We start from the raw sequence: 19,487 nt of genomic DNA, 5'->3' as shown, positions 1-19,487 counted from the left end.
TAATTTTTAATGCCTAATTTGATTTTTAGCTATAATTTGAAATTATAATTTACCTAAATGATAGTGGTGAATAATTTGGTGTGTAAAAAGTTTTGTGACTTTATTCATATTAATATATTATAAATATGGATTTGTCAGTTATAATTTATATTAAGAATAGAAAAACATCGTTCTCAGCGCTCTGTCTAATAAATTATGCATTAAATTCCAATTCATTTCATTTTTTGGTTTAAAATAAGTGGCGTTAAACAATTTTATCGTCAAGAAAAATACATAGTTTTAATTAATGAAAATTACTCTCTGCAGAAGTAAAATATCACAAAACTAATAATTACTATTATAAATCTACTTTTACCTACTTCAAATAATTTATTTTTACAATATTTCCATAGTTAATTAAAAAGAATTTCGACATATAGAATGATTTAAATAACATTAATTAATCTATTAATAATTAGTAATTATATAATATCGTCGCACGAGGCGATTTGAACTGCATATTTAATAAGTTGCAAATACCTAAAGTTAGTTAATATACTAATTTTAAACAAAAGTCTGTAATCATAAACGAAAGAACTTTTTAATGAACATTATGAAAATGTATAAATAGACAGTTTTACCGCTTGTTTGTTTTCTAGTTTTTCTCTTGCAATTATCCATTGTAACTACCTACTTATAATTATAATTTGTTCTATCATAAAACGTATTTAAATTTTATCTTAAGCGTGAAGTATAAGAATTAAGCACATGTATCAAATAGAATTATTTACCAAATAAATAACTATAAAATACATGAATCAATAATAACTATTACAACTATTTTTAGATTTAAATATATCAGATGATTTAAAATTTTTTTTATATATTTTTAATGGTTTTATAAATTCTTGCATTTTGGATGCCAATTTCGTTTATATTTTGATATTTATAAAGTTTATCTTTAATTTATTGATTTTCGTAACTTATTGTTCCAATTATTTGATGGATACTATAATATTATGTATGGAGATTTTTAAGAATATTGGTTTTATACATAAGGTTTAATTTCTGTTTGTTTAACAATCAGTTACGTTCAATGTTGTTTTGTCCGTTATTTTTTATTATCGATGTACTTATAAATATATTATAAATACATTATTTTATAAGTCAATGTCTTAATAAAACCAAGTGAATATCAGTACAACACGTTTGTTGTAAATTTAGTTTATTATATCAGAATTTAGATCACTATGTAGTTGTACCTACATGGTAAGCCAAAGTTCTAAACCTTAGAGCCATAGTAGTATAGTCTATGATATACAATGATTTTGTTCTGTTCTTTGTAATGACTAATAAGTTTAATTATTTACTGTATTTTTACGTGTCCAATAATGCCCGATATGGTTTTTTTAAATGAATAAATTAGATAACAAAACCCATAGTTTTTATAATCAATAATTTGTTCTTTTTAGGTTAACTCTAAATCATAAAGCTATATCAATAGAATTATATTCTTGAAACCATAGTAATTAAAATTTGGTTAAATAATAGTTTTTTAAATTAAGTATTCTGGATTACTTGGGTTAGACAAAAAATATATTAGACTATAATTTATGCTGGCCTTAACATTATAAAATAAAGTATCTTAGACTATATTATAATAGCATTGGACTAACATTTTTGGACTAAACATTATCTAGACCTAATGAATTTGACCAAAATTCTGCCAACCGTTTGGGGAATATTCATTACTGACGATCTATTTGATGATTCCGTGTTTTTAAATTCCCATTATATACCTATTCTAAAATAATTATATTGTCTATACTTTTTCTATAATCCAATCTATATAAAGTTTATTACAATAGGTACCTACTCATCATGTATTTGAAAAAATTCTACATTTAGGTATCTGTGTTTATTGATTTATGGTTTCGGAAAAAAATTGTATCCAATAATTGACCCATTTAATTACTTAGAAATATATTAGAAATATAATACCTACGTCACATTTTTTGAAAATTATTATTAATTATTAATAATTATTATTGAGGTCTGTAATTAAGATGATGAGTTCGTTTATCCGAAATGGAGGAATCCGACCTGATTGCGTACAATATACATAATATACTAAATAGTAGACTTCATTATTGTGTTTATTAAAATAACGTGGCAATATTCTATAGTACCTACCTAGAAAATCGTTTAAATGAATAAAACGGATTTCCTTTAAAATCGTTATAGTGTATGTGAGTTCAGTGGAGAGATCGGCGGAAAGCAGAACACATTATAGTTACGCAAAGATATTATTAACGTTCAAATATTGTACACATGTATGCTTATATATACTTAGCTCGTCGTAATCGCAGACCCGAGCACAACTATCAGATAAAGCACGTTTCACTGCACTGGCGTGAAGTTTATCTCGTTTGACGTGTTTTTAAACACATCGATTTAAAGTTTGAAGCAAGGACCAACGCGAATAGCGGTAAGTCAATAAAACATATTATACAAACTATGTCAAACAAAAATTATAAAAATCCAGACCTACTTTGTTCCCGGATGATAGGTACTTACGGTACGCCCCAGAGTAGGTCACAATTTTTTGCGGGCCACTTGGTCAGGTTTATTAAAGGCATGTTAATATATTATGTATATGCATACACCATGGATTTTCTTTCATTCTGATAATGATGAATCATCACATTTTAAAACGATTCTGAGTGGCATTTTGTAAAATATATATACATTATAAGTTAGTACATAAAATGTAATTTTTGGTTTGTTATTAAACCTTGGAGACAGTAAGCATGTTCTCTAATAAAAAGTTCAAGTTCTGTACTCGAAAAATTTGCATTTTCAAGCAAAAAAAACTAAATTATACGATGTAGATAATATACTCCGTTTAACGTTCGCTGTGTAAATCTTTTTAGTGGATTTTGATTTTAGATTCATCTTATACATTATTACGGTTTTCAACCTTTCAAGAAAATCTCTACTCAACTTTCGAGTCGTTTCGACATATAATCTTGTAAAAAGAATTGGAATATTCGTTGAAGTAAAAATAGGTTAAGAATTAGTATAGAAAAATATTAATAAGGTCAGTTGGAGAATAAATATTCTAGTCAGAAGACTGAATTGAATCAAAGTAGAAGTTTAAGATGATCTTATTTTATAACTTCATTTAAAAAAAAATGCAACTTAATACATTTGGACGTTATTTTCACGAGAATTTGAGACATTTATTTCATAACTTAAAAATTCTTAACTCAAAAGGTTGGTTCAACCACCAAATCATTTCTTTTATATTTCATAACTGCTTTTGAACTTGTGTATAAATCAGTGGTACAACTAGAAATTTCGGAAGCAGGGTCTCTTTAAAAGTAATTCAACTTATAAAAGTCGGTTAAACCACTAAAATGTTTTGAAAATATGAATAAAAAAATAAGTCACCAAAATTGTTGAGAGTAGAATTAGCATTAAAATAAAAATTGTATTATGCATGACCACATTTACTCAACGGTAAAATAAAATGTATACAACCAAGTAATAAAAACTAACTAAAAAAAAAAACAAAATTCTTATGTTATTATGGCTCTGCACAAAGATATTGAGTGTCTTAAATTATATATTATGCCTACTTAAAAATTAAAAATAAATATAATTTTAAATAGAAAATTTATTGTCACTCTTTTATCTTAAAAGAAAGACTGCATTATAATTTACATAGCATGCATTTGATAGTATACCTACTTAACATAAATTAAAATTTTAACCATAATACCTATATGTAAAATGTAAATTTCATAGATCATAACCTAATTGTTTAAATACATTTTGTAACTAGTTATCAAATCTTTTTCAATCTGAATAATCACTATTCACTATAATCATAGCAAATTGTATTCAGTTATAATGCAACCTAAATGAATTATACCTTAATTATTGTATAACTATTTATTACTGTAACTGTACAAACTGAGGATTATATCTAACATACTTTGAACATTAAGCTTCCGTGTAAAAAGTTCCATAAGAAAAAAAGAAAAAATTAGGAAAGATGCGGTACCTCTCTTCTGTACATTAGGTGTCGAGTTAGACACTGTTGTTGGAAATCCATAATATACCATTGTATACGAAAAAAAAATTCTGAATGATACGATCTGTCGACTTGTATCACTAAATTTATTTCATGATATGTATTTTTAATGTACCTTTTAAAATAATTTATTTTATTTTTAGAATAATGGAAAATCGATAATATTTTTTTTCAAAAATTTCGCAAATTTATTATAATATTAATATTTAATTATTCAAGTAGTATGTATTTATACCATATCATATCAACTACTACACAACAACTTAAAATTTAATAACATATTTCTGTGAATATCCTAAAACAGTAATAATAAATAGTAGAAGTAGATAATATCTTAAAAATCAAATCAAAAATGTCATTGCGTATAGTAAAATTCATATTAGTTTAATACAAGTAAAAGTTTTAAATTCTCACAAATAGTATTTTTGATTTATAACAAAATAATTAACATCGTTATTCATCGTTAAAATACATCATTTAGTGCAAATTCGAACTTCTTCAAATATATATAAAAAAAAATATGTGTTCGTATATTTTTAGATATTTTAGTTCCAGTATGAAATGCTTATGAGAAATATTATAAATAACATTTTCAAATTTAAGCTATAAAAATAGAGATTTCAAAAACTGTTTAGTATCAAATACTTATAGTTTGACAAATTTAGTAAAAATGTTATCTTCAAATGCATTTAAAAATATTATATCTATGTATTTTTAATAATTTTAAACAAATATAGAAGATATAGAAATAACTTAGGTTGGATCTTATATTCAATTACAAATATTTTTTATTGGTTGAATATTTCTACACTTATAGAAAAAAAAACCAAAAATTTTCTCATGCCTATAAATAGCTCAAAAATAATCAAAATATTTTTAAAATGATAATTTAAATACTCGGTGAAAATTTCATATATCTTAGTTTATTTGTTTTCAAATAACAATAAGAAACAAAAATTGTTTGGAATAAAATAATAAATTATTATAAACTATAAAGGCGAATATCCGTTGTCGAAAATAGTTTAAATTCAAACAGTCATAAAAAATTAATTTGACTTTCCCGTAATATATATATAAAATTATAAATATATTTTTTAATATAAGTCGCAAAATGTTTAAAGAACCTGAATCTTATATTAAATTTTCAAATCGTAGGTAAAACAAGACATTTTTTATAAATTTCAAACAACAAAATGATTTGTAATTTTCTAGATTTTGACGAATTTCATCAAAATTCTAAATTTAAATGATTATAAAAAATATTGTGCTATATATTTTCGATATTTTTTAATTGGGAAATGAATCACTTATTAGAAACCTCGCATTCAATTTTCAATCATTTTTAATGCGTACTCATAATTTTTTTATCAACTGTTATGAAAAAAAGTAATGAGAATTTTCGATTTGACCTCTTTGAACTTTGAAGTACAAACTATATCCAATTTTCTATCTGAAACTACCCTCAAAGTTTAAATCGAAGCATTTTATTGACTACTCATCTTGTATACACACAAAAAAACACCCACATAGATCTTTGTAAAAGAAAATACATTCATTATCCCATTCAAAATCTAAAATAAAATGTAAACAATAGCATAAAACATATTTAATACAATAAATAGTAAAAATAAATTAATTTAGGAAAGAAAACCAGCAAACCTTGATATAAATTTGAATTTCAAAATTTGGTTAATATAACAATAGTTAAATTCACTAGAAAGTTTCCATGTCGTTGAGTTTAACTTCTATTAATGTCGAACTTGTAATCATTTCGTTTAAATTATAAAATTGAAATCATCCATACAAAACAGGTGATTCTTTTATCATTGAACAGTAATTTTCTCAGTAAATTTATGTATTTTGGAAATTATTTTTTTTTATTTACATAATATGAAAGCATTACACAATAGTTCGAGAAAAAATAAATTTATAAATGTAAAAATGATGAGTATTTTTCAACCAAAAATTATTTTATGAATACAACATCATTACTAAGAAAAAAAAATAATTAGTAGTAGTTACGTAGTTACTGAAAATCAATAATTTAGAAATCAAGTAGTATACTTGTGGTCGGTTTAATAATAACTCTTGTTAATTTATGATTATGATATACTTCTACTGCAGCAGATTTAGCTGAACATCGAATTGTAAATTCAAAGGATAGATTGACATCAATTGAATTCCCGGAAAATCGCTCACGTTATCATCGTTAAAATGTTTTGCTGATCCGCTTTATGCAATTATCTGTACTACCCAAACGACTAAACCTATGGGCTACGGTTAGACTATGAATTATGATTAGACATTAGTGAGAGTATGGGCGAATTATATTAATGGTGAACAGCTCTATGAATTATACCAATGGTACATAATTTGCCCGCAATATGCAAAACCATAAATCTAAATTGTACATAAGAGTATAAGACGAAAACGAAATTATAAATATTATCATTAATTAGATATAAGTGTTAGTATACAACGCCCCATTCGAAATAGATATTCCAATTTGTATGTAATTAATATGTATTATTGCTATTCTATTCAATTTTTTTTTTTTTTTTTTTAGATGATTGTATTGGTTTTTACAATGATATATGTTTTTATTTGATTTTCAATTTCTGAATCTTTTCTAGTAGGTAAGTGAACATTTATTATAAATTAATAATTTTAAACACTTTTATTAACAGTTGGGTAAACAGATGAATAATTTAGGAAAAAATCTGAAATTTTTACATAAAACTAGTTTTTGGCAAAATTGATTTATTACTTTTGTTATTGTCATTTGAAAACAAACCATCGTAAATACTTGAGTTTTTGTCAAATTTTTATATTACAATTTTCAAAATATTATATTACTTTTTTTAGTCATTTAATGGCAATGCGAAATTTATGATTTTTTTATTTCAATAGTTGTTGGTATAAAATATTTTATTGGATCGAAAAACTTTTTTATACCATGTTTTTTATAAGTTGTTATTGTAGGAATTATAAAATTAAAATGAGCATAACTCTACAAATATTTTGTATGCGTTTTAAGTTAAAAAAGATTAATGAAATTAGATAATTCTACGTACGTAAATTAACGATTTTTTATCAAACATATTTATATCACGAATTTATACACGTAGGTATTATTCTAGAATAAGTCTCTAATTTGTTTAAAAGTTAATAACAATAATATAATATGCAATAATAATAGATACTACTATAATAATTCAATATTAATATAGTATAATAAATGTAAAGTTTACGGGAAAATTAATAAAATAGAATAAAGTAAATATAATAACAATATAAATAAATCATAAAATATATTTAGTAATATAGGCTGACAGGCCGTCTTCACTCAAAATCGTTTTTCGTATGCAAAGATTTATTATCGAATTTAAATTTAACACATAAGTAGGTACATTGCATTTCTGTGGCTTACTCAATTATGAGGTACACATAAATCAGCATAGCAATAAGAAGATACCTATTTAATCATCTTTTTTTACCTTAAAATAAATTTACTAATCTACTATTTCTTTTCTTGTTGATAAAACTTAATTGTAGCAAACATTGTTAGAAAAAAATAAGTTTCATACCAATACCAACTTCGTGTAGGTACATGATAAAAATTGGTATTGTTAAAAATAATTATAACTTTAAAATGCATAGACTTTCTGGGACAAACAAAAGCAAAAAATAATAGTGTAAGTTTTTATAAAGCGGTATAGGTACATACCAATCACCGGCTCCAGAAGCACTGACAGGCGTTTCTATTTTTTGCGCTGGATAATGTACTAGCGAAACCGTGTCATCGGATTGTCTCGAGGCCAACTGTCACAAAACAAAAACACATCGTTTAGATATTTTTATCACAAAAGAATTTTGTTTTTTTTTCGTAATTTTTTTTTTTTTAACTCAACAGCATTTCGGACTGTAAATGTTTCGAGTTCATAAAATCTATATATATATATAATACATATTACATAATATACCATATACATTATACATACCAACAGCCCTTTGTCGCCAAGCGTTACCATAATGACGGGAATGTGAGATATTAGCTTACAAACGATGTCTTTTGAACTATTCATTATGCGATCTCGTGTGTCGAATTCGTCGCCGCCGTTAATGGAAACTTTAATGGCGTAATTTACACGCTCTTCAGCTGTAATGAAAAAACAGAATTAAATTCCCTTTGGTATCTCTCTCAAAGTGTTCAAAATTAGTATTCGATGATAAGGAAGTTGTCCATCGATTACTGTTGTACACTTATACGAACACACAACACCTCTGCTCTGTATCGAGCACGAGGGTTAGGGATAGTGTATAAATGGATAAAGGGCAACTTATTTCGAAATCCTTGCGAGCTCAATGACGACAAAAGTATAATACAACTACGAGTGTCTTACAACTTTGTGGTTGTTATAACGATAACCGTCGATTGACGCATCAACGGGAAAGCCCATCAGATTTGTGATATTTAACTTTTTATTGCTTTTATTTTCGTTCCAAACGAATCCACAAAAACTGCGTTCAGCGACATAATAATTTACGCACAACAAAAACGCTGGTGTTTATATATAATATATAATTACGCTTTTATTTTATTAAAATGTCTATTGCGATCAATTTGCTAATAAGGATTATATTTAAGTATTGTCAAATGTGCAATTGACGTTTAGCAGGATTCGCAAGTCTCGTGAAAATATTGTACTGATAACAATTTCTCAATCAAACTTTTCCTGTAGAAATCGGCAACAATAACTCCGTAGCTAGTAAATGCCCTTAAAAAATAATAGTTAATCGAGATTAAACCTATCTGTACAGTTATTAGTTCTTAACGAATAGCCCTGGGTGGTTTCGAAAGTCTTTGCGCAGACTGCAAATTCCAGAAATCGCTGCTACTATAATAAGAATTTCATTCCGGATAAATACTATCACAATACCAGAATAATAACTGAAAATCGGCGAAAAACGAACATAATATACAATTAAACGCGACGCACAAATGACAACTCTGTGTGCTTGTCGGAAATGTTTTGTGATACATTATGATTCTGGAGATTAATTTAAGTACAACGGAAAATGTTTTATGGATTACGTTTCATGATCGTTCGAGAAAAATAACACATGACTTAGAATTCTGACATGTTAAATGTACTCCATGCATGTAAATAATGATTATGTATAAAATGATAATTTCACGATTTTATAATACAATAGCATATTATACCTATGTTCTAAATATATTCCATAAGCATTAGATAAATAAATATAATAAATATGTATTACGTTTGTATATATACTATATACAGTATAATATCCGACTTATGAATACTTCATTTTGCCGAGTTTCAGAATATAGGTCAGAAATAAAGAATTATTATTAGCAACGATTTTGAACGATTCGAAATTAATAAATAAATACTAGCTGAAAGGAACACTGTTTTTTTCTTTTTTTTTTTTTTAAAAAGATTGTATTGATTGGACAAACGAAAATTAATTAGTCGATTAAAATAAATTGGAACGCGGGTATAGCTTAAAAAAAGCAGCACCACCCTTTTGTCTTACAATACGAAACTCGGAAAATATTACGATTTATAATTTAATCGCGTTATGAATAGATTAATACCGTATTGTTGCATATTTCACCATTCCAATAAAAATATTAACACCGCTGGTAAGCGATTTGTACACTTAATAGTTTAACGCTGAGACTTTGCAGGTATATTCGTATTGTAGGTAGATATAATCTTAATGTTCTGAGAAATCCTGACAGATTGTTACGAGGTAGAGAAACTCTGGAAGTCTGGCATATGAGATGTATAGATAGGGATTCGGATTTTTCTTTAGAAGATCATTCGAACGTAATGTAATATAATATGACGTATACAATCAATGTGACAAAATTAAAGCGTATACTATCGACACAATTCCTATTCCTAATACGACTATCAATAATAAACACTGTACTTTATGGCTTGCACTAACGGTTTTATATGTACTATAGTTAATCGGTATACGTTTTCGAGTTAATTTTATATGATGAGATAGTTCGGAAAATCCTTAATGTCGTTAATGGGTGTACCTCGTTTATGCTCAAACATAATATTATATGTTTTCTTTTTAGTTCGATTGTTTACCCGACCATTAGTAGTATTATTCGTTTGGTACACACTCATTATTCAATATCAAAACATATTTTTCTTACTTGTTATATCGTATAATATAATGGTACATTAATTAATAAATAATGAGTACATATTATAATTATCATCGTTAAGCCAAATTATAATACATTTATAACTACATAAAAATGGAATAAGCATAATATTGACAATAAAACATATGATATTAAGTCAAAGTGATATCACTGAATAAATTCCTATTGTATAACAGATATATTAGGTATTTCCTAAAGTAAAAATATTAAAATAAACATTCGAAGTAATAGTTAATACCTACTGTAGAATACTACGATCGATAATAAATCCTGATTTAGACGTAAAGCATAACGAATTGGATGGTGTATGTAATTAAATAGACTAACTTTTCTCAATATTATATTGTCAGTAAGTCTAGTTGAAAAACGAGAGAAAAAAACCCACTTCATTTTAACAGATTTTCGTTCTTCTGACTTCGAATGAATTCCATAATAATAACAGAATTTTAAAAGCTTAAATTTTTAACGTGACGTAATATAATACAAATTGGAAAAGACGCTGATACGACTTGAATAACATATGTATAACATATATAACATATTATGAACATATGCGATCCGAGATCCGAAAGTACAAAATTACATTAATGCAATCGTGATTATTTTATTTATGTACAGACACACTGTAATAGCACACATAGGTACATGTTTCTTATATCCTAATTATATTCTTGAATTACTATTATCATGTATCTCTGAAACTATTATTGAATTATTAAAGAACTATTGCTGTCATTATATTAATATTATTTTTCAATTTATTTATTTATTATAACTTTTATTTTTATTGATTATTCATGTATTGCATATCTGTTATTGTAAATAAATATTACCCACTATAAATAAAGGAATTATGGTTAAAATTCCAAATACATATGTATGCGAGAAGAATTTCCTGTTTATTTTCTAAGATTTTAATTCGCAACATGGAAAATTAGTAGAAGGATAAAATAATAAATTAACAAACGAATTTTTGCATAATTCGTATTCGTAAACGTTTCAAAATTAAAAAGATTTATATTCAATTTTCTACGGGAATTTTGATCACTTCGAGGTCTAAAATATGTAATCAAACGTTTTAATCTTCTCATATTCGAACATAAATTATAACCCTCTACACAGTGTTAGGTATGTGTATAATAATAGAGAAGATAAGGTCCAAGTATGGATTATTTCAGTGTAATATCTAGGACGTAATATTTAAACGATCGTTAATGGCGCTAATCGAATAATATAGTCGAAAAATATACGTTAACCTCCGAACGTGTACCTATACGATTTTAGTAATAAGATAATATAAAGCACAAATCATAGGATGTTTATATTATAATGAGGTACTGGTAAACAATAATTATGTAAATTCTCAATTTTTAGTTATATTATTGGTAGACATTTTATTAAAACAAAAAAAAAAATTGTAATAATATTATAGGTCCCTATGTTAAGAATGGATTTTAAATTTGTATTAACTATAAAAATAAGTCAAATTATATGATTTCATTCAGCGACATCCTAAAGTTACAGTTGTTTTCTGGTTTATATTGTAGTCACTTATAAAAAGTAAAAGTAAAATTTGACTATAAATATTATAAATAAATCATTACTAAATGTTAAAAAAATATATTGAATTTTTTTTTTTTTTTAATTAAGACTCATGAGTTGATTAAGTCTTTGGAATTAAATATTATGTATAGATATTTATTTTTATGTGCTTTAATATATTAATTTACAACAAATTCCAACAATGTCCAACAAGTCTATTTAAATATTATTGGATATGTTTAAGACTTAAAACTGTTATGTCAAATTCACGCCCCTTATACAATGAAACTCCATGGAACTTCCCTATGACAGACGGTTGTTTTACAATCATTTCAATTTGAAAAGCTGCGATTAAATTTTTAATTGATAAAAAAATACTGACAAAAATAGATAGGTTCAAATCTTGAGTTGATGGTACATTTTACAGTTTAGAAATTAAATTAAATGTGACAATATTAGGTTTGAAAAAACAATAATTCTTTTGTGTTTTAAATTCTGAGTATCACGAATAACAATGGAATAATTGATTTTAAAATGACATGTTATATTTACAAAAAAATACTCTAAGACATGTCTTACTTTATTATTATTGTACGAAAAATTGGATTTTTATTAAATGTTTTTCATTTTGCAAGGTAGTAAAGAGTCATTTATAAAGAATAATGTATTAGATGTTCAAAATGTAGTGTCTTATTCGTATTTATTTTAAAACAATAATGTCTAGATAAAATAATTCGTTTACCAGTCTAAAAGAACTAATTTTAATTATTTCAAAAAGGTACAATATTATTATTTTTTTAATTTTTATTAATTTTTATTAAAGGACTATAATAATATAACTGAACTAAAATACAAATAAATCATTCATATTTTATGTAATGAATTTATTACATTTCATAAAATATCATTATATTTGATAGGTAAGTAATTTTTGAACATTTATGTTTGATAAACTATTTAAAAAATAATTTGTTAGATATTTTTTTTTTTAAATAATAAAATAAATTAGATTTAACTTTGCATTATTATATTTCTGGGTCTAAATAAAAAGAAAAATATAACTACTATATTATAATCATTTTATAGACATTTTTTGAGAAGTATCAACTTTTTTAATTTAAAAATAAACGGTTTTTCATTGTTATTGACAAACCAAAAATAAAAACTTAAAACTTCAAATGAAGTTTGAATTTCAAGAATCGTATAAAATTTAAATTATATATATATTTTTTTATTTTTTTATTCTCATTTCTCCATCTCTGTTTCATTCTCTCCCCTTTAAAAAATCTCCTACTACTGTTCACAATCGAAATAATTGTAATGCTTTTATAGTTCCAAGTGATTTCAGAATAACTCATTCGCTATAAACCGCTGATTGAAGACAATACGTTGCTATTGTGTATGCATCTACACGCTGGCTCTTGACGTCTGAGTGGTATTCATGTAAGAAGTTTTGGTACATTAATCATTGACGACGCTGTTCGTCGTCAAGAAAGAGAAATGTAGTGTACACGGTATATTCCGTTAGGGAGAACACAAATGAAAAACAAAAATCTCGCGAAAAACATTTTGTCAAAACATATTCCACTGACAGTGTGGTACTGTACCTATACTGTATACACTGAAATAATACATATCCGTTGAAATAATTGTTAGGTAGGTAATCAAAGTTTTACATTTCTATCCATATAGTAGAAAATAATCTGTATGGTTCATCAAAATATATATTTTAAATATTAAAACGCTACTCAGTCTCGATGAATTAGACAGGCTTTCACAAAGGTAATAAGTGTATATTTTTCAAACGTAATCATGCGCTATACATTTATTTTGCAAATCGTTTTTATCTCGTTTTCTACTTGTACGAAAAGTAACTTACCATATAAGTATACTACATACAATTTTAATAAAAGAAGAATTAATTTTAAATTTGATTATGCAAAGAACCAATCAATTTCAGATTAAAAATAATTTGTTGTCACGGTTGTTAAGTGCTTTTTGATGGGTTGTAGGTACCTTTTAAAATCATTTTTACCATGCATCTATAATTTTATTGACGATGTTCGAATGACAGACCGAGTGGAAAATATAGTTATTGAATTATAGCATACACAGAGATGATATAATATATTAATATGAATGTAAAACCATGAATTTTAGTTTCATATCTGCTTCATTGAAGCATCGAAATGTTAAATAGCGTCGAGTCAAAATCAACTTCATCTATAGATGGTGGTATAACTATAATGTTGCGATGAGTGGAAGATAAATTACTGAATACATTTAATCATCAATAACACTATAGCCAGTACAGTGCATGGAAAAATAGACGAAAATATTTATTTAAACATCCATTAAAATTAAACCCTATTACCTTATTTACCGATTTTGGTGTAAAAAACCTTTATGCGATTGCATTGAACTAACAATCAAATAATATATTTTTGTTTCCATTATATATTTACAATAAAATAAATATATTCAAATTTCAAACACCTACATACTTAATAACTTATGTACAATAAATAGGTGAATACGATAATACTACTATCATTTCAAAAACTCTACAACAAATTTGAGTTATTTGCATCATCATAATATTTTTTCAACATGTTACCTCTTGCCTATACCATTATAATGATTTATGTCTCACGCACCTGTGTTATATAAATGTCAGATAATAGTATTAGAAATTTCCAAACTTAATTTCTGACTAGTATAATATGCAACAAAACATAACTAATTGACATAAATAGTGAAATATAAATAATAAAGTACTTATTATAACTTTCAATACGTTGGTAGTTGGCAAGCATAAACAATATCAGTTGAAACTGACGTTGTTGATGGTTAAATGTAAATAATAACTACGAAGAACTAGATGGAATTATTTTATTTTCGTAGAGTATATAATTTTTAAATCAATTACCAGCAGTTTACTAATTAAAATATAATATATGTGTATACTTTTTTTCTCTCATTAAAAACGATGCTTGTATATTCTTTACAACTCACTCAAGTGAAGTTAAAAAGTTGTTTATATACAAGTAATATAACTTAACTAGTAAATGGCCGTTCTTGATTAGAGATTTTTAGTCTTATTAAACCTCAAAGAAATTTATGTAGCTTCTCATTTTTAATTTAATAAGAACATAGCCAACGTATAATGGAATTTTTGAAAAGAGTTCATTATTATTTTTTTTTATATTTAGTAACCCTTCTCTCTTATATTGTAAATCTTATTTAATTCGTCCAGTTATACGCAAAATCTATTTATATTATTATACTTTGTAATAGGTTTTAATCAAAATGAATCGAATTCTAAAGAGTTTTTACTAGAAAAAAAACCAAAGTAATAAAAAATAATATGATATCAATTTAATATTATATTAACTGAAACACTTTATTAAAACAAAGAATAAAAATAAATAAGTATTATAAGTTCTTTGAATAATTTAAATAGTATTATTCTACCTAACCAAGAATATATCATATTAACAAAAAAAAATCGAAAAAAAATTATTGAAAATTAAAACCACAATACTGTTAAATAAATGACCCTATAAGTATAAACAATATGAAATTTGTATAATAAATATAGACTCATAGTATTTATAAGGTCATAAATAATAATGTTTTATATTATATGATGAAGTAACCCTTAAAATATAAATACATAGATATCATTCAAAATTGTTAGTTATTGTTCCATACAACAAATGTAGACTACAATAGGATTATTACATCGAATTATTTATAAAACATGTCAAGAATACATTAGTCACAAACCAACGGTCAATAATTTATATGTATATATTTTAAATTGTTTATTTAACGAAAAATAAGATAAAAAATATAGTTTTGAAGATTTTACTTTAGGCAATAATCTATGATGGGTAAAACATAACTTGAGTAATAACTCTAGTATAAATAAAAACAAAAATAATAATTTTTGTAAATTTGTAATTTGTATCAACAATAACGTACCTATACATGTATTTCATAAAATTAATATTTTGCCGTCAAATATTTACGGTTTTGAATTTAGTAATAAATAAAATGTTCAATAGGGATACTTCGTAACGCCATGTTTTCTACAAACAGAATACAAATGTATTCCAATAAAAAAATGACACGTTCAATAGAAATATGAAATCATAATTTAAATACATATATATATATATATCATTTTTGAACCAATTTATTTTTCTGACACTTCACTTAATATATATATATAAGTAATGAAAAATACACGAGAGAGTAATCATGATATTTCGATCTCCGATTGGCGACGAAAACCCACAATTCTTTTGCTGTCAGGGATTTGTAAGAAGTCTGTGGTTTGTTTATCGATAACGGCACTTTCACGACTTATCCCCGCATTTTCGTTGATTTCCGTTTTCTTTTTGACTCGTAAAAACGATTTTAACGATTACCTCACCAATACACGGTACACGCATATCTCGTATATTCTTCAGTGTCCACACGCGTTAGACAAGGGCAAATTTTAAAACCATGGAATTCCTTAGTATTCTTTTCCGCACGAATTTGAACATATTTTGTGTTATGCTATATTGTATTTAACTTATAGGAGATAAGATTACGTATGTGCTCCTCCATTTTCATTGTCCACTCGGTTTCAAACACCGCCACCAAAATTTTATTTTAATATATCTCAGAAAAATAAACTGCTTTGGAATATAAAATTGATAATATATGTTGTCACTAATATGTTTTAGTTTCACTGATAACAATAAAAAATAGTAAAAATATATATATATTTTTTAAATGCAATCTTCACAATAACTTAAACTTCAAAAAAATTATTCTAAAAATGTTATACTATTTAAATAAAATAATTTTTAACGTGTGAAAAGACCTTCTTTGAATATTTTTTACCGGTCAGCGGTGTATAAATATATATTATTGGGCTATACATTTCGCGTAAATGGTCCAGATGCAAGTTACGGTATTATTATATTAAACTTCAAATCTATTATAAACAATTATAATATTGTATACATATTACATACAATATAGCTAGCAGATAATATTGTCATTATAATAAAAACGGCCAATGCCAAAATGTCTGTTTTTAAATATTATTTAGTTAGAATACATAACAAGGTTTCTACGTATTATATTTCCAAATCGATGAAAAATAACCCTGAAAATAAACGCTACATGATGTATATATCATTTATACACCATTCTCACGGTAAAATTATGGTTTCTAGTGAATCGTCTGAAAAATATATACTTGTACCTGTGCCCCACAACATCTTCCCTCAAACCTACCCACCAGCCTATTTATATACTCTTCTACTCGCTTTTTAAGTAGTCTTTAAAACTTACATAACTATTTTCATACTAAATGCAAATAAGTAGTTTAACTTTTAAAATATTAACATAAATTAGCTCTGTAACTCTAAATAAAGCTATCTCAACTTTCTTAGAAACATAAAAACAAATAATATAATTTTTTTTTTCAATTTTTGTTTCAGATTATTTAGTAAATTAAATAATATCAATTTGAATTTATAATATTTTTGGTAGGCTTATATAACTAGTAAAAGTATTATAAAATAAATGTCTAAAATATTGATTAGGTATAAAAATTATATGAATAAAATTATTAAAGAAAGAAAATGCGAAAATGCAACGTTTGTTTTCAGTGGTATATGAAATATAATATTAGTACATCGGTATAGCTTCTAAAAAAATATATATATATATTATATAATACAATCTATGCTTAATTTCATATTATTTATTAATATTCATTGATTTTTCAATTTTCAAATAAATAATATAAGTACTTTCTTCTAACAACTGATATAATTTAAATAACAATTTAATGATTGACTTTCAGTAGTTTACACTCTACGTCATTTCACTACTTATAAACTATACATCAGTGTTTTTAAATTGTTTATTTATGGGATTCATTAAATTTCTATAACATTTAAAATATATTAATAATAACACTTATACTATTTATGTTTATTTATTAATGAAGCCGTACATCCTAGAAAATAAATGAACAGTTTGAGCATTGTTTGATCGTCAAAATTATTCATGTGAAACTGTGCAATACAATTTCTTATGCGTAACTAATTTAAATAAGTAAATAAAACAGTGATAAAATCCTTTAGCCCCTTAGCAAATATACATAACAGTGGGAGGCACTAAAGAGAACAGCTAGTTAATCACTTGGAATCATAATAATATAATATATTGTAAACAACAAAAACTTTTGCGATGAAGAATGACAAAACATGTAACAATAACATTTTGTTTTTAATTTGAGAATTCGTAATAGAAAATTTATCTCGCTAAGAAAATTGATATCATCATCAAAAGTTAAAAATTATCAAATGTCGAAATTTTTAAAATAGTTTATATAAATTAAATATATAGTCTGTTAAAAAAATTATTTAATATTTATTTAAATATTATTTTATAAAATAAACACTAATAAATAATATTAAGTACCTGCCTACAATAATTATTTAAATATTGATTACCTATGAATCATTGCATTTGAGAACCGTAAAAAATAATTTATATGAAAAAAATATTTAAAAAAACAACTTATTGAAATTAATAAAAATTATTTTTTATAATAATTCGTAGCCTTGAAAATTTAAATTAAGTAGTAAATTATTAGTATGAAAATGAAAAATATATATTATGAAAATATAAAATGATTTTTATTTTTTAACTCTTTCAAAATTATGTTATGTGATAAAAAAAAATGAGGAATATTAAGTACGTACAAACAATGGTTTTATGTAAAACTGGCTATTACGATCAGTATTTATTATGATGCATTCAAAATGTGAGATTCCAAATTCATAAAAATAAAAAGTACATAAATATTAAACTATTTATTTAGAATAATTACTTACAATCAGAAAAATGTGTTAAAATATAATATGCTCGTATTTTGGAGAACTAATTGTAAAACTATATTAAAATATGATAATGTTTACCTGGAAGTTTTTTAGATATTTCTTGGAGCTCTTTTAAGTTTGGAGACATAAAGGAAAGCGCTTTCCACATATCCGAATAGAATGGTTTGGAAGCCACAGCAATGTCAGTTGTTTCAAAGTATACTGCAGAATACAACAAATTACAAATCACAAGAGAAACTACATAATATCCAAAATATATTTACTCCATTTTAGACAACTGGACACTTACCTGGTATGTTTTCCTCGTTGCAAAATCCAATTACAAATTCCATTGTCTCCGGACAAACATTGCCATCGATAACCACGAGTGGACTTTGGTATAACGCATCGATATTTTTCTTGATCTATCGACAAGAAATAATGATAACAATAAATTTTATGATGTGATTCGTAAAATAATAATAATTCAACTTATTTAAAAAAAAATTATTACACAAAATACAAATAATCAATAGTAGCCCCATTTTCTGTAATAAAAAATGTATTAAACATTTTATTTTTAAAATGTTTGAGTATACTTAAAGAATATAGTTTCAAATTCTTGATTTTTTTTTTTTTTTGTGTTATTTTAAGTGTCTGTAGTAACACCTATTGATACAAATGTCTTTATTTCAAATGAGAACACCGTTATCACTGTAAATTATTAAAAGGATGAATTTTTTGAACATTTTCA

General features: G+C 24.9%; 1 protein-coding gene across 3 annotated transcripts in view; it reads right to left on the bottom strand.

Moving 5' to 3' along the window:
- Nucleotides 1-19,487, bottom strand: part of LOC114125592 (uncharacterized) — a 138,259-nt gene that overhangs the window by 34,750 nt on the left and 84,022 nt on the right. For all 3 annotated transcript variants that reach the window (XM_027989313.2, XM_050204560.1, XM_027989320.2), the window contains 4 exons: nt 19,044-19,158; nt 18,833-18,955; nt 8,080-8,237; nt 7,806-7,900 (listed from right to left, as the gene is read on the bottom strand). In XM_027989313.2, coding sequence (XP_027845114.2) covers nt 7,806-7,900; nt 8,080-8,237; nt 18,833-18,955; nt 19,044-19,158 — 491 coding nt within the window. The remainder of the gene's footprint in view (nt 1-7,805; nt 7,901-8,079; nt 8,238-18,832; nt 18,956-19,043; nt 19,159-19,487) is intronic.

This window comes from Aphis gossypii, chromosome 3 (genome assembly GCF_020184175.1).
Source record: "Aphis gossypii isolate Hap1 chromosome 3, ASM2018417v2, whole genome shotgun sequence".
Lineage (NCBI taxonomy): Eukaryota > Metazoa > Arthropoda > Insecta > Hemiptera > Aphididae > Aphis > Aphis gossypii.
Note: the sequence above shows the minus strand (reverse complement) of the source record. Positions and strands in the feature narration are given on the sequence as shown.